Source organism: Ctenocephalides felis, unplaced genomic scaffold (assembly GCF_003426905.1).
Source record: "Ctenocephalides felis isolate EL2017-DRISC unplaced genomic scaffold, ASM342690v1 CF-g0.4_SCAFFOLD_01197, whole genome shotgun sequence".
Classification (NCBI taxonomy): domain Eukaryota; kingdom Metazoa; phylum Arthropoda; class Insecta; order Siphonaptera; family Pulicidae; genus Ctenocephalides; species Ctenocephalides felis.
In genome coordinates, this window is record NW_020537351.1 from 823 (window position 1) to 18,988 (window position 18,166).

At 33.9% G+C, this 18,166-nt stretch overlaps 1 protein-coding gene across 1 annotated transcript; it reads right to left on the bottom strand.

The window, feature by feature from the left end:
* Positions 1-2,328: 2,328 nt before the first annotated feature.
* LOC113369270 lies at positions 2,329-16,184 on the bottom strand (the record flags this gene model as incomplete). Its single annotated transcript, XM_026610052.1, has 3 exons — positions 2,329-2,499; positions 3,785-3,890; positions 16,021-16,184. Coding segments are annotated over 3 exons (441 nt in total), but the record flags the coding sequence as incomplete, so codon positions are not given.
* Between the last annotated feature and the right edge of the window lie 1,982 nt (positions 16,185-18,166).

Consider the following 18,166-nt stretch of genomic DNA (forward strand, 5'->3'; position numbering starts at 1 on the left):
GTAAACGACTTTGCAGTTTTCTGCTAATTCTAAAGAAACGGTTTTACTGTTCGTCTTGTAAAATTGGATAAACGAATTAAAAACTAGTAGGGTGTATGGCATCATTTTCAATAAATTGATGCCGGCAAAGCTGCCAAGAAAAAACTCCAGCGAGTGCGATAACTGCGACAGACCATTCCATTTGAAGTGCGTCGATATGACCAACTACGCCTGTTTGACGGGCACCAATTGCGCTTAAAATCTTTGCTTGAATGCTGCAAAATGTTTTTTTCAAGAATTTTATCATTCCAACTTTATTAACTTCCCGTAGGGTAAGTTATAGTAATCGCAAAAAATTGAAAATGCAAATTTTTATATATCTTTACATTTCAAAGTTTTCTGAACATTTTGGCATACCTTAGAAAAAATTGTTGTATGTGTGTGTGCGGATACAGGTTTTCGTCGACGATTTCGGGAACACCGATCAACCGATTTGAATAATTCATTCGATTCATATTGATAAGGAAACGTGCTGATTAGTTTTTGGCAAGGCAGGTCTAACCGGTCCGAAGATACGAGGTAAAGAGTGTCAAAAACGGTAACTCAGGTTTTAGGAGAACAAATCGTCTGATTTTGATATTTCAAAAAACATTTTACTTGTATTGACAAGATAAAAAATGATTAAATTTTTATGGAAGGCAGGTCTAGTGGTTCCGGAGATTTAGTAAAAAAAAATTAAACTAGTGGGGTGTATGGCATCGTGCCTTAAGGCAAATTGCTGGAACTTCCCGTACCATAACGAAATATTCAAAGAATATTGAATGTTTTCAAATAGATTATTATAAATATTGAAATATTGTCTAATATTTATAAGAATTATATAAACTGAATTGCAAAGTTGAAACTATTTGTTTAAAGTATATTAGAACCTTGGTCAGAATTAAAAATAAAATTTGAATTATTTTCGATATACAAAAAAAATTTAGGAAAAAAAAATTTGAAAAAAAAAATTGAAAAAAAAAATTGGAACAAAAAATTTTCTTTTCCAAAATTTATTATTTTGTTAAAATAAGCAGAAAGTTCTTTGAATCATTCAAATCGGACGCTTAGTTTTCTTAAAAACTGCCATTTTTTGCACATTTAGCCTTGTATCTTCAAAATGGCTGGACCTGCCTTTGCTAAAAACTAATAACCCCTTCTCCCAATCATTACCAATTGAATGTTTGTTAGATCATTCAAATCGGATGCTCCGTTCTCTCAAAAACTCGCTTTCTATTTTCTGCACTCTTTGCTCTTTATCTCCGTAACTGCTGGACCTGCCTTTCCCAAAAACTAATCAGCACGTCTCCCTATCGATAGAAATCGGATGTTTTTTTAACCATTCAAATCGGTTGAGCGGTGCGCCCGAAAACGTGGACGAAAAATTGTATTCATACATACATACATACATACACACACACACACATACACACATCCATTTTTTCTGAGGTATGCCAAAATGTTCAGAAACCTTCAAAACGTCGAGAAATGTAAAAATTTTCAATTTCGATATTTGGGCGAATACAATAACCCTAAGGAAGTTAAAAAAATGCTATTTGGCGGTCAAAAATGATCATTAGACATATGCACATCAAATTATCAGATATTTTATGAAGATGTCTACTTATTAACTTCCCGTAGGGCAAGTTGTAGTAATCTCAAAAAAATCGAAAATGAAAATTTTTGCATTTCTCGACGTTTCAAAGGTTTCTGAATATTTTGGCATACCTTAGAAAAAATGAATGCGTGTGTGTGTGTGCGTGTGCGTGTGTGTGTATGTGTGTATGTGCGTGTGTATATGTATGTGCGGATACAAATTTTCGTCGACGATTTCGGGAACACCGATCAACCGATTTAAATAATTCAAAGAACATTCGATTCGTATTGATAAGGAGACGTGCTGATTAGTTTTTGGCGTAGGCAGGTCTAGCCGTTCAGAAAATACGGGGCAAAAAGTGCCAAAAATGGTAACTCAGTTTTTAAGAGAACGGAGCGTCCGATTTTAATAATTCAAAAAACATTTTTCTTGTATTGACAAGATGAAGAATTTTTCAAAAAAAATTTTTTTTTCAAAAAAAAAGTAGTTTTTGTCAAATTTATGGTTTCTCAAAATTTTATTTTTTTTCGAAGTAAATTTTTTTCAAAAATGTTAATCGTTTTTAAAAAAATAATAATTTTTGGTACGGGAAGTTCCAGCAATTTGCCTTAAGGCACGATGCCATGCACCCCACTAGTTTACAAATGGTTTTGAATGGAGCAGTTTTCCTGTGGCAATGCATCCATGCCCTTTATAGATTTCACTACACATACCATTTACTCCAGTGTAGAGCTGCAGGCAACCGTTGGGAGCTCGTTGTTCCGGCGCAACTTGGATCATGCGTATTTCCCATATTCGAGGAAAACTACGAGCCATGCTACTAAACGAAAGTCTGACGTCGCCGTTCTCGGCGCGACTCTTCGACGGTAACAGTTCGAAATATACTGCAAAAATTTGTACAAGTAAGTAAGTTAGTATGTCATGTTTATGCATCTTATTGTAGAGTCTACAAAATTTAAGAAAGTATTATTTATGTATAGGATAACTCATAATAGCAAAATACATGTTGTTATACCAATCTGTATCATTTCTTTCTTTGGCAATACATATTTGAAGTAAAACTTCTTTAGGCGTGACTAGGGTGTAGATCCGTACAAATGCAACGGACAAGCGTTACGGCGGAGTCGACTGCCAATGATTCATCATTCGCTCTCGATGATATCATTTCTATACAAGTCGATTGTGATTAGTCGTCGTGTATGTGAATAGAGATCTGTCGTTGTATGCGTACCGGCATCAACGTTATATGCGTTCCGATATCAACAAGAAAATCGGCATAGATAAATATACATTTTAAAGTTACATCGTAGTACAAATCTTGGTTTAATAAAAAATGCCTGAATAAGAAGAATATTTTACCCTGTTACTTGAAAATAATAAAACAAATTAAACATTTGTGCCGTGTACTATACCTAAGTTTATTGATTAGAAATTATTTCTATATTATTCGTAGTTTCTATAAATCTTTGAAGTTATTAAAATGGAAAATATTTTTTAGACAAGACATTTATTTCAGCTGTTCAAAGAATTAGATTATATCGCCAGCGAAAAAGTAAAAAAAAATACAAGCAGTCAATAAATGTATGTTAATTTTAATTACATGAAGTTCTTCAAACGCAATTACATGATGAGTGAAGTTGCAAAAACAATATTTGTTTAGGCGTTGTTTAACATAATTCACTGTGTAAAATAGAAATAAAATATTCTAGAATTTATTAATCAGCAATTACTTCATTTAAGGTTCGCTTCTAATAAGGTTCGTTTCTAAATGCTAATTACAATGACAAACCGATCATGTCATATTTGAAGTATGGCTTTAATTACATCATTGTTTCTAAATATTATACTTATTTTTAATGCCATTATAAATATATAATTTATAATTTATCATTATATGAATGTGTATAATGATTAACACTGTTAAACGTGTGCACATATTGCTAAAAAACAGTAGCAAATAAGTTTTACTTCAATCGCGTGTGATCCTTACGCGCACTCTTTTTTCATAGTTTTTTAGTTCAATTTAATTAAAGTAAAATAAGTAAACTAAATGAGCTATATTTTAGATATTTAGTTTGATAGACGTTTTTAATAATTACTACATGTTTTTAATTTCTGAATGAAAATAAAAAAAACATAAAACGATTTGTAATTTTTAGAAAAACCCACCGTGCTGGCCGTTGTTCTGGCCACAAAGTCGAAAGTCCGGCGTTGCACCACCGCTGATAGTAAAAAGATCCCCATCGCATACACCAGTACTACGATTGGGTTGACCCTGAAATCAAATAATAGTTATAATAATATTAAAATTAAAAATTTAAAAATTAATTTAATTATTACCGATTGGGAATTCTATATATCCGTATTCAACTGTTTGAGTACGAAATATTAGCAACTTGCAAATCATTGTATGTGCAAAATCACTCAAAAAATACTTGGAAAATATATCAAAAAAGTTTATATAATATGAAAATGTAATATCAGGAACAGCTAAAATATTAAATTATTTGTTAATACATATAAAACAAAAATGTATTTTAAAAGTTTAAATAAATAAATTTAATTGTATTTATGAAAGATAAAAAAAATAATTCTACTTTTATTAGTAGTAATCACTGTCTCTGAATGTTGTTAATTATTTTGTTATTATTAAGAGCAATCAGATTTTAATATCTTTACAAACTTCTTATGATGACTCCTTAATAACGCGGCTTTTTAGAAGGCAATTGAATTATTGACCTAATTCTATTTGATAATTTTTTTAATAATTTTAACTCAAAACTTTTACAGAGAAAACCAATGCCACTGCTTAATATGAGGTTGTTTGCGCCGCACCTGTGTAGGTTGTCGGACCTGTAAAAGGTTTGTTTTTCTACTTGGACAACACGTTTCAAATTTAGGCAATCGGGCAATTCTGACTCATAAAAAGGCCGATGCAGGCAATAGTTTCCATTAAAATCAATTCATTCCGCGCCTTTCATTCGTTCAGTTACTTTCAGTTCCTTTCAGTGTTCGAGTCGATTTATTCCGTGGCTTTCATTCATTTTGGTTTAATTCATTCATTCAGTTACTTGCAATCAATACATTCAGTTCCTTTCAGTGTTTGTTATCAGTTCAATATTATCAGTGGATTAAATTTCTATTGTGTGTCAAGTCAACAGTTATTTTTATTTGTCAGTGTATTCGAATTTCTTTTCAACCTATCCAACCGACTACGCTGATGTTTCCAGATCCAACCAAATAGCTGCCGCGGCTTGGACTTCCAAAACAGATAACATTTTCATACAATATTAATTAGTGTTCATTTTTGTTTTTTTTCATTTATATAAAATTTATATAGAATATATTTTAGGTTATTATTGATTACGGAGTAAGAAGAATTTGATTTTTAATTTATATTTGTTTACCATTGGTTTTTGTTTTCTGAATACATTTAATTTTTTTTATTTTTCCTCGAAGTATAAAATACTTCGAAAGGGGTTGAGAAACCCCCCAACATCAACATTTGGTCCTTCGAGCCGGATCCTAATTATTATTAGGATTAATTGGGTGTATACAGAAAACAAAAATATATAATGGCGCCTAAAATCGATATTGGTGCAGAAATCGCACGTTTAACCGCCAAGAGAGAGATGTACTTTTCAATTGTGCAAGAAACGTACGATCTATCGCAACAGATTGATGTATCTTCAAATAAGACACAATTTCTTGAAAATTTATATATTACTGAAAATGCTCGTGAACAATTTATTCAATTGTGCGATGAAATAAACAAATTAAAATATTTAGATAATCCTAGTTTCATTCCGGAATATTCCGCAATAAAGGCCCTTGAAACGATGTATGCCAAAATAAAACACGCTGAGAAATTATTAGATAATAAAAATGCGCATAGTTCTTCAATTAAAGACATAGTACCCAAACAACATTTACCGTCCATTGAAGTACCTAAATTCTCAGGAGATATTCAACAATGGCCATTATTTTATGAAACATTCAATTCACTAATTCATGAAAATACAGAGTTAGATAATGTATCAAAATTTCATTTTTTAAAAGGAGCGTTACAGGGTCCGGTTTTAAAAATATTTCATTCTATACTACCGACCGCAAATAATTATCAAATTCTTTGGGAAGCGCTCATAAAAAAATACGAAAATAAACGGTACTTAGCCACCAATTATTTCAAACAACTATTGTCATTCAAAACCATTTCATCTGGACAAATAAATTCATTCCTTGAAAAATTCGATACCGCGGTGCAAGCGCTCTCCCAATTGAATATTCCCGACGCCTATGATTTCCTTATTACGTCACTGGCATTCTCGAAACTCGATCCGTTTTTACAAGAAAAATTCGAGCATTTTTATCAAGGTGAGTTTCCCAAATACCAAGACCTCCTGCATTTTCTTCAAAAGTCACAACAGGCAAAAAATCAAGTATATGGTATGACCAACAATTTCACTAATGACAAACCCAATTACAAAAACACTAAAATTAGCCGGTCATTTTTGTTAAAAAATAAATATGATAACAAATGCTTTATGTGTCGGGAACAACACAGAGTGTTTACTTGTTCAAAATTTCTATCATTGAGTATACCTGAACGGCGATCCCTTATTCAAAAATTAAACTTATGCGACAATTGTTTGGGTCATAAGATAACGACTACGTGTCGATCGAATAAAACCTGTTTATTATGTAACGAACGACATCACTCGCTATTGCATACTGGTAGCAATTTTGCGAGTCATTCTTCATTCAGCGCTCGAAGCGAACACATCGATTATACAATACCTGAGTACAATCAACAAGCATAATAAACAGCATTTATTTAGTCACAGTTTAGTGTAGTGTTTGATCTAGTAAGTGACTTTACTTGTGAATTCAGTGCTTTTTAATTAAATATAGTGCTCCCGTCAGGGAGTACTATAAATTATCACTCCACAATACCAATTGTGGAATCATTTAACATCATTCACGAAGACCAAAATAATTCTACTCAACTAGTTCTGAACCAGATGACTACAAAAAGAAATAACGATGATGCAGTAAACAGATCAACATTGTCGGATCCAACTCCCATTCCATCAACAAGTAATTTGTCTTCAATAGCAACAATGGATCCAGAGTCCACTGCACGCGATGTGATTGATTACACGAATAAAAACCCATGGCAAGAGGTAACTTCCGCTAAAAGACGTCGCCCGAACAACGCAGTAAGTAATGAAAGCGTTCCCATAAAATTAGCCAACAAATTCAGCGCTCTAGAAAACAAAGTTTCTAAACCATCAGACGAGGCAACAGATAATAAAAAATCTACTCCTCCGCCTTTATTTGTCTACGGGGTTCGAGATTACAATCTTATGATAGCGGATATTAATTCAATTATTAATAAAAACAAATACATCACTAAATACCTACCCAATAAAACTATTAAATTCAACATTTTTGAAATAGAAGACTACCGCAATTTTGTTAAATTTCTGCGTGAAAGAGACGTCGTTTTTCATACCTACCAGATAAAAGCGGAACGCTCATACAGGGTTGTACTCAAATATCTGCACTACGCCACAGATAAAAATGATATCAAAGCCGCAATTGAAAAAGAAGGTCATCCTGTCAGAAATATTACTAATATCATACATCCGAAAACTAAACAATTGCTGAACATGTTTTACATAGACTTAGAACCCAAAGAAAACAATTCGTCAATTTTTAAAATGAATAAAATGTTAAACCAAATAATTCATTTTGAGCCCCCAATAAGATCATCTAATATTCCGCAGTGTGTAAGGTGCCAAATGTACGGCCATACCCAGCGTTATTGCAACCGCAGATTTATATGTGTAAAATGCGGCTCTGATCATGAGTCTAAAAAGTGTACAAAAGCAGCTGAAGCCCCGCCCCTTTGTTATCATTGCGGCGATAATCATACCGCAAACTACAAAGGGTGTTCTTACTACCTTCACCTTGTCGGTGCAGATAACGATCAAGCAACAATAGGCAGAAGTAACGGGACTTATTTACACACAAATGCAAACCGGTACAAATCCAACCTTCACAACAATAGAATTTCTCAGTACGCAAATCCTCAGCATATGTCTTATGCTCAGGTAATAAAATCGCAATCAAACCTATTTAACAACAATCAAAATCACATTAACAACAGTAATTCTCCATCGATGTCTGATTTCCTGACTGAATTTAGAAATATGTTTAGCCAGTTAATGGAACAAAACACCATGATTGTCAAAATGTTATCAACATTAATCAACATTAATAAAGCTAAATAATGGCTAATATTTTAAACTTAGGATTATGGAATGCTAACGGCTTGTATCAACACAAAGCCGAAGTAGAATTATTTTTGAGACACAACAATATCGACATCTTTTTAATTAGTGAAACACACTTCACCAAGTATTCAAACTTTTATATACCAAATTACAAGACATACTTCACTAACCATCCCGATGGCACCGCACATGGTGGGACTGCCATTATTGTAAAATCTAATCTTCTTCATTACGAACTGGATAAATACGAATCTGAAATTTTGCAAGCCACATCAATTTCATTAAAAATGAATTCATTCAACTTATGTGTTTCTGCAGTCTATTGTCCGCCGAGGCACAATATAACCAGTTTACAATTTCAAGATTTTTTCTCTACACTAGGTAGTCATTTCATCGCCGGCGGAGACTACAACAGCAAACACGTCAATTGGGGCTCAAGATTAAATAATCCCAAAGGAAAACAGCTATATGATACAATACATAAACTCAATTATAGTGTTCTTTCTTCAGGTTCCCCCACCTACTGGCCGAGCGATCCTGCCAAAAAACCAGATCTATTGGACTTTTTTGTATCATCGGGTATAAGCTCAATTCACAAGGAAGTACGAGCAAGCTACGACTTATCATCTGACCATAGTCCAGTAATAGCCAGCATAAGCACTTCGGCAAGTATTTTTAAACCCTCCTCTAGGATCTGCAATCATAAAACAAACTGGGACATCTACCGGAAGTTCGTAGAAGACAAAGTTAACCTCAAAGTTAAACTTAAAAATTCCGCTGATATCGAAAACACCATCGATTCCTTTAATACTCTTCTATACGATGCTGCAAAGTTTGCTACTCCTACTCCTGTTACGACAGAAAACTCCTGCCAGACAACAACATATGAAATAAAAAGGCTCATAGCAGAAAAAAGAAAAGCTAGGCGTAGGTGGCAACATAGTCATTTGCCCACAGACAAAAACATTTTCAATAATCTGAGCAACAAGTTGAAAGCAAGGTTAAAGGAACTCAATCAAGTGAGATTTAATAACTATGTATCAAGTTTGAATCGTTTTGACAATTCTATCTGGAAACCCGTCAAAAATAAACTTAAACCTAACTTTCAAAATCCTCCAGTTCGTATGGATACCCAGACCTCTGCATGGGCAAGAAGTGACAAAGACAAAGCAGATATATTTGCGGAATACTTAGCTACAGTTTTTCGGCCTAACAACTTATCAAATTATAATGTCAACATTAGTCCTGCTTTAGACCATAATAGCAGTCACGAAAGCGAGAAACGTTTCTTGTCTCTCAAATTAGTAGTTAGTGAAATAAAGAAAGTTAAAGCAAAAAAATCGCCTGGAATAGACCAAATATCTCCCAGAATGCTCAAAGAATTGCCTGTAAAAGGATTCATTATAATCACCTATATCTTCAACGCTATTGTGAGACTTGACTACTGGCCAAATCAATTCAAGACCTCTTTAATAAAGATGATTCCAAAAACTGGCAAGGATCAACACTTAGTCACATCTTATAGGCCAATCAGCCTTCTTCCTATATTGTCAAAAATTTTAGAAAAACTGTTACTACAAGATATTCTGAAGGAATCCAATATCTTCCCTGATCACCAGTTTGGATTTCGTAAAGAGCACTCAACCATACAGCAGTGTCACAGGATTGCCAGTCATATTTATAACTCATTCGAATCCAAACAATATTGCACCGCCGTCTTTTTGGACGTCAAACAAGCATTCGACAAAGTGTGCCACGACAGACTCGTCACAAAAATTAGACTCTACTTACCAGTAAAGTATCATAATATCTTAACATCATATATTGTCAACAGAAAGTTTATAATCAAGGTTAATTCCTCGTCGTCTGACGTATTTCCTATCAAGTCAGGGGTACCGCAGGGAAGTGTGTTGGGTCCGTTCTTATACACCCTGTTTACGCGCGATATTCCTACAACATCTATTACCACAATCGCCACATTTGCAGACGACATATCAATCTTATCCACTGATGACAACCCTAGTACTGCTTGTTTAAAACTGCAGTATCATCTTAATTTGATTGAAGATTGGACCAAACTGTGGAACATAGGCATCAATGAGTCTAAGTCTAGCCACATTACTTTCACTCTTAACAAACAATCGTGTCCTGCAGTGTTCTTAAATGGCAATCAAATTCCAACAGTCAGCACCATCAAATATCTTGGAATTCACTTTGACGAAAAACTCACCTGGCGACATCACATTTGCACTAAAGTTAAGCAAATGAAAACGCGAGTTAAAGAACTCGGCTGGCTCATTGGACATAGATCCAAATTATCTCTTGAAAACAAGGTCCTTATTTATAATATGATAATTAAACCGTTGTGGACTTATGGTCTTCAGATCTGGGGCTGCTCAAGCAAATCAAATATTGCTCTTATACAACGGATGCAATCAAAAATTACTCGTTTGATCACAGGAGCACCCTGGTACGTAACTAATCAAATGATCCATAACGATCTAAATATACAGTTCGTTAATGATGTCATTAAATCAATCAGTGAAAAACATCACCGGAAGCTCGAAAACCATCCAAACACACTAATGGCGCCACTGTTAGCAACTCCAAACATCAGGAGATTAAAGAAGAAATGGCCGAGTGATTTGATTTAAGCAGAACATTACTTGATGAAGTGACCTCTATTAAATATTTATAAATCTTTTATTGAGAGAGTGTGTGTGTGAATGTCTGTGCGTATGTATGTACGTATGTTAGTGTATATAATAATTTCATAACATTAGATCTTAAAATACGTAGTTTTCCCAGTAAACGGCCGAAGGACCTGAGCCAACTAGTATACCACTTGCTGAAGTGGTTACTATTATATAATTTCTTTTTTTGTTAACGTGCGTGTGAGTATGTTTGTGTGCATGTACGTATGCATGTGTGTGTATTTGTTAAATTTATCACAATAGCTTATAGGATACCTTGTATTCTGATTGCTGTAAATAAAGAAATATAAAAAAAAAAAAAAAAAAAAAAAAAAAATTTTGCGAGTACGGATCAAAATAATCTTTCTAATTCCAAATCAGGTAGTACGGTTTTATGCGCATTTAATCAAAACAAAATCGCACATCATATTACCATATTGCCGACAGCAGTAGTAAAAGTTACTACTAGAAAAGAAAACATTTTATTACGTACAATTATTGATTCGGGAAGCGATAGAAATTTTGTGACATTAACTTGGTGCAAAAAGGCTGATTTACAAATTCTTCCAATATCAACCCAAGTGATCGGGTTAGGCAATTCGTCACATAAAGTTATTGGATTAGTTAATTTCACTTTGAAATCTTTAATCGATTCTTATCAGTTATCGGTCTGTGCATACGTAGTACACGAGATAGTGGGAAAGCAACCACAAATTACCATTCCGATTTCATCCATCAAAACATTTCTGAATTATCCTTTAGCGGATCCTAACTTTCATACACCCCAGGAGGTCGACGGAATTTTGGGTTGCGATGTTTTCGGCGAAATTCTTGGCACTAATCAAGTTAAAAATGATAAAGGATTACCTGTGGCCCTAGAAACCCGGTTGGGTTATTTAATATTAGGTTCCATTCCTGATTTATTTGAAAATACCGGCACTTCTACTAATTTATGTAATGTTTCAGATTCAGATTTCCATTTACAAATGAATAAATTCTTACAATTAGAAGACATTCCCGAAATAATCCTCTCTTCTAACGATGATTTATGCGAAAACCATTTTACTACAACTACTACGCGATCTCCAGATGGACGATATGTAGTAGCGCTGCCTTTTAAAAGTGAAGGCAGAAATTTATACAAATCATTTCATTTAGCCTTAAAGCGATACCAAATGCTTGAAAATAAATTTTTGAAATATCCCGAATTTCATAAAAAATATGCCGCCGTTATAGAAGATTACCTGACCCAAAACCAATTATCCTTTGTCGATTATTGTCCGGTAGATCAGGAAGTCGATGATTTTATTAAAATAAAAAATGGATATTATATTCCACATTTCGCAGTCGAAAAAGAAAGTTCCTCCACGCCTTTACGCGTTGTGTTTGATGCATCTGCGAAAAATTCAGAATTCACTTCCTTGAACGAAATTTTGCATGTTGGTCCTAAATTACAAACCGACATTTGTTCAATCCTTCTAAATTTTCGTTTCGGGCCTATAGCATTAACAGCTGATATCAAACAAATGTATCGTAATATTTGGGTTCGTAAACAAGATAGAAAATATCAAAAAATCTTATGGAGACCGGTTCCCGATGCACCCATTGGCATCTATGAATTAAATACTGTAACTTTTGGTCTATCGTCATCTCCCTTTCAAGCTATCAGAACCATCAAACAACTTTCCCGAGACGAATGTTCCAAATATTCTCAATCTATTTCTAGAATTCTTGAGAACGATGTCTATATTGATGATGTGGTTACAAGTATCGACTCCTTGGATAGCGCTAAAACCATTTGCGAGGGTTTGCAGACTGTATTATCGTCTGGTGGTTTTGAATTAAAAAAGTGGGAATCTAATAATTCTAATCTGCGTAAACTTTTTCCTGATTCTGATGTACAAAATAAACATTTCTCTAAATCGGATTTTCAAATGGAATCTTCTACAAAGGTATTGGGATTAAAATGGGATCCCTTATCAGATAATTTTTCATTCGAAATAAAGCTTACGTGGAGAAAATGGACCAAGAGACAACTTCTTTCAGTAATAGCGCGAATCTGGGATCCTCTGGGTTTCCTAACTCCGATAGTTGTTAAGATAAAAATATTATTGAAAAAAATTTGGACCTTAAAAATCGATTGGGATGAGGAATTACCATCATTTATTATTACATCATGGTTAGCCGTATATTCCGAATTAGAGCATCTTAATAACTATCAGATTCCGCGTTATCTCGAAACGTCAAAACAAAACAAATGTACATTATTTGGTTTCGCGGATAGCTCAGAGCAAGCGTATGGAGCGGTAGTTTATATTAAATCTCTTGGCAATCCGAATTTCTTGTTGATTTCAAAATCGCGTGTAACACCGATTAAAAACCAAACATTAGCCAGGCTTGAACTTTGTGCCTGTCATTTACTGTCAAAACTTCTGAATTTTATATTAACGAATAACCAACATAGTATAGATTTTGATTCTATTTACTGTTTTTCCGATTCTATGATTGTCCTTCACTGGTTAGCAGGACCGGCTACTCGTTGGAAAACATTTGTAGCCAATAGGGTAACAAAAATACGGGATCTCATTCCTAATGCACAATGGCTTCACATTCCTTCTAATCAAAATGCAGCCGATTGTGTTTCTCGAGGTCTTCGACCTAAGGATTTTATCCAACATAAGAATTGGTTGTTTGGGCCGGATTGGTTGAATGGTCCTATATCAACTTGGCCTGCAAAAACGGTTGAACCTTCCGGAGATATTGATCAAGAAAGAAAAGCTAACGCTCTAATAGTAAAGAGTGTCATACCACCGATCAATCCTTTATATGAATTAACGCAAAAATTTTCTAATTGGTGCAAACTTGTAAGAATTTTCGCTTATATATTGAAGTTTTGTAAAATTATAACAAATCGAAACCGACTTTTGACTTCAGATTTGAAACAAGCCGAGGTTATTATTATTCGTTTAGTCCAAGAACATCATTTTCCCGAAGAATTCAAACTATTAACGAACGGAAAGTCTTGTTCGAAGAAGTTTTGCCGACTAAATGTGGTTTTGGATTCTAATAATTGTTTACGCGTTAAAGGTAGATTAGGATTAACAACTAATAACAATCCACTTCTTTTGCCAAAAAAAAGACCAAGTAGTAAATTGTCTTATAGATTACTACCATATTAATAATTTACATACTGGATCAAACTTAGTATTATCTTTATTGAGGCAAAAATATTGGATCTTGTCGGCTCGTGCAATAATTCGTAATCGTCTTCACAAGTGTATAACTTGTTTTCGACAGAATCCGAAACCCATTTTTCCATTCATGGGCGACTTACCAGTACCGCGCATAACAGCCAGTAGTGCTTTCCTAAACGTCGGCGTTGATTATGCAGGCCCCTTCAATATCTCCATGAGTCGTCACAGAGGCGCTCGAACCTACAAGGCTTATATATGCTTGTTCATCTGTTTAGCCACTAAGGCGATACATCTCGAATTAGCTTCAGATTTAACAAGCGATACATTTTTAGATTGCTTGAAACGATTCCTAGCCCGGCGTGGTCCTATCAAATGTATTTACTCCGATTGTGGAACCAATTTTATAGGAGCCAAAAATACTCTTGATTCCTTATTCCTTCTCCTAAATTCCGAAGAGTATAAAAAGCGTTTCAATGAATTATTGGTTTTACATGACATTGAATGGAAATTTAATCCACCGTTTGCCCCACATTTTGGAGGTATATGGGAGGCGAATATTAAATCAGTGAAGACCCATTTGTTTAAAGTTATAGGGTTGCAAATTTTATCCTACGAAGAGTTTAATACAGTCCTCAATCAAATCGAAGCCTTACTGAATTCAAGACCGTTATGTTGGCTGAGCAATGATCCATCGGATCCTCAACCTCTTACGCCTGCGCACTTCTTAATGCAAGAGCCTCTGTCGGATTTGCCCGTTGACTATGAAAACTTGAATTTGACTAAAAGAAAACAATTGTTAGATCATATTGTCGCTTCTTACTGGAAGCGATGGAATGTGGAATATCTAACCGAGCTACAGGTCCGACAGAAATGGAATACAGTCACTAATCCTATTAAAAAGGGTGATTTGGTAGTTGTAAAACAAGAGAATGCGCGTCCGCTTCATTGGGGGTTGGGAAGAGTTGAAGAGGTTTTTCCGGGCCCTGATGGAGTGGTTCGAGTAGCATTGGTAAAAACGGGAAATACCCTAATCAAGCGGCCTGTTGTCAAACTATGCCCCCTACCTATTCAATAGTTTATATCTGAATTATTCATTTCAAAAAAAAAAAAACTTTTCTATCTCATGATATATTTGCTTCTATATATAGTTTTGCCAAATTTTCAATCTCCAGGGCGATGAGAACACCCCTCATAGTCTCTGGAAGATTCTTGTAATTGTCCAAAAAATCTAGACCCTGGCGCGAAAATAAAACTTCCGCAATCTAGATCGTGTGAATGTGGTAGGTCGTGAGAGCGGGACCCTGGCGCGATGTCAGGCTTCCGTAACCGATCTACTCTGAATGAAAGTTTGAATTTATTTTGGCAATTCTATCCTTCCTAATCATGAGGTTCACTATGTACCAATTTCGAGTATTTTCAGAAGTATAAAAGGCTAACCTTTAGTCGGGGGAAAATGTTTGCGCCGCACCTGTGTAGGTTGTCGGACCTGTAAAAGGTTTGTTTTTCTACTTGGACAACACGTTTCAAATTTAGGCAATCGGGCAATTCTGACTCATAAAAAGGCCGATGCAGGCAATAGTTTTTCATTCAAATCAATTCATTCCGCGCCTTTCATTCGTTCAGTTACTTTCAGTTCCTTACAGTGTTCGAGTTGATTTATTCCGTGGTTTTCATTCATTTTGGTTTAATTCATTCATTCAGTTACTTGCAATCAATACATTCAGTTCCTTTCAGTGTTTGTTATCAGTTCAATATTATCAGTGGATTAAATTTCTATTGTGTGTCAAGTCAACAGTTATTTTTATTTGTCAGTGTATTCGAATTTCTTTTCAACCTATCCAACCGACTACGCTGATGTTTCCAGATCCAACCAAATAGCTGCCGCGGCTTGGACTTCCAAAACAGATAACATTTTCATACAATATTAATTAGTGTTCATTTTTGTTTTTTCATTATATAAAATTTATATAGAATATATTTTAGTTTATTATTGATTACGGAGTAAGAAGAATTTTATTTTTAATTTATATTTGTTTACCATTGGTTTTTGTTTTCTGAATACATTTAATTTTTTTATTTTTCCTCGAAGTATAAAATACTTCGAAAGGGGTTGAGAAACCCCCAACATCAACAGAGGTTTTCCAAGGTGAGTGTTGCACCTGGACCTACTGGTTTAACTATGCTTTTTATGATAGGCACTAAAATATAATTTTACTTACAATATTAAAATGCACAAAATCAAATCGAAGTTGTGCAATTTCCTCAGCCGGTTGTTTGATAATAATCTCGCATGTGGCTGGAGGATCAGTGTGAAGTCCAGGAAAACCAGGAGAAACTATGTATGTGATGTTATTAGCTACTTCGCCGCCACATGTAGCAGTAACTAAAAAATGATCATTTGTATAGCGCCTTATAAAAAAATATTTATCACATAAAATGTAGTAATAATTTTATCATATTAACGTATTTTCTAAGAAACAAACCGAAATTGAACTTGAACGCTAAATTTATAAATGACTTTTTATCTCAAACAAGTCCTCAATTTATCTCAAAGTTTTAATTTCGATACTTATACATAAATAAATATGTTCTTGTTTATTATGAGAAATCATTTTTTTGGACGGCTAACAATATTTACTATACATTGAAGCATTTGAAGATATACAATAAAGGATTAATAAAATGATAAGACTCTGAAGTAGGTAATATTTATTATTAGTGCTTATGAATAAATTAATCAATAAATATAATCATCAGTAAACAAATTATAAATTTTTATATTCATCAATGAGCTTTTCCAATATCGCATAAAAAATTTTATAAATATATAAAATAAAATAATAAGTAAAAAAACTTTATAGTAATAAAAATAGAATTTATTGCAGTCATTTTTAGAGCAGTCTTAAGTAAGATGACGTCTCGGTTTGGTAGAGGCAGTCCGGGATTTCCACCTTATCTCCCGGGTTTTTCTAAAAGCTTTATTTGCATTTAGATTTTATAAAGTAAGGTATAGGCTTAAATTGAATCTTCGCCCTTACTTGATAATAAAATTACAACTACCCATCAAATATCTGAAAATGTTATGTACAAAGAATACATTATGAATGTAAATAATGCTGAATACAAAATTCCGAAGGCGGATTTCAATATCCTCTTACTTTAATAATTTTGACGAATGTTAACAAAAATTATGAAAACTTTTAGACTGTTGTCTGGCCTAAGTGCTATCATTAAGATAATTTAAAAAAAATTGAATGGCAAGTTTAGAAACAAAAAATATAATATAACAATTAATCGAATAATAGAGTCCTTACTATAAGTCATTAATTCTGATTTTAAAAAAATAGATTTATTTAACAAAAAAAATTGATTTTTATTGCATTTTAAACAGTATTTATATCAAAAATATTAAGTTTTATTGCATAGTGATAGTGTTAGCGTACCTTTTTACCAGCGGACCCTTAATCCTCGCTCTATCTTATTAACTTCCCGTAGGGTAAGTTATAGTAATCGCAAAAAAAATCGAAAATAAAAATTTGTATATATCTTTACGTTTCAGAGGTTTCTGAATATTTTGGCATACCTTAGAAAAATGGATGTATGTGTGTGTGTGTATGTGTGTGTGTGGTGTGTATGTGTGTGTGTGCGTGTGTGTGTGTGTGTGCGGATACAAATTTTCGTCAACGATTTCGGGAACACGGATGAAGCGATTTGAATAATTCAAAAAACATTCGATTCGTATTGATAAGACGTGCTGATTAGTTTTTGGCGAAGACAGATCAAATTTTCATGAAGGCAGGTCTAGCAATTTCGGAGATCTAATGAAAAAGTAAAAAAAAAATGCCATTTGGCGGTCAAAAATGATCATTAGACATATGCACATCATCAATTATAGATATTTTATATAGATTTTAACAATAAGTATAATTTTGTTTATGTTCCTATAGGTTCCATACCAATGTTTATCAGTTAGACGGCGACGCGGCGCTTACACGCTTCGATATTTCGTCTCTATGCAGCTAAAGCAGTACGATTGCTTTGAAAGAAGTTCAGAATTTTCAAACCATGTCAAAATAAAGAAACATTTTTTTTTTTTTTTCAAAAAAGTAACTTTTGTCAAATTTATAGTTTCTCAAAAATCTAATTTTTTCGAAGTAAAATTTTTTCAAAAAGGTTAATCGTTTTTAAAAAATAATAATTTTTGGTACGGGAAGTTCCAGCAATTTACACGATGCCATGCGCCCCACTAGTATAATATTGTACTTACATACGCACAAACTCCGAAGCCGAGGGCGCAAGATCCGCGCGCTGTTCCACCTTGAATCCTGCACTCGTAAGTGTTCAGGCACAAACCGGCGCGCCGCC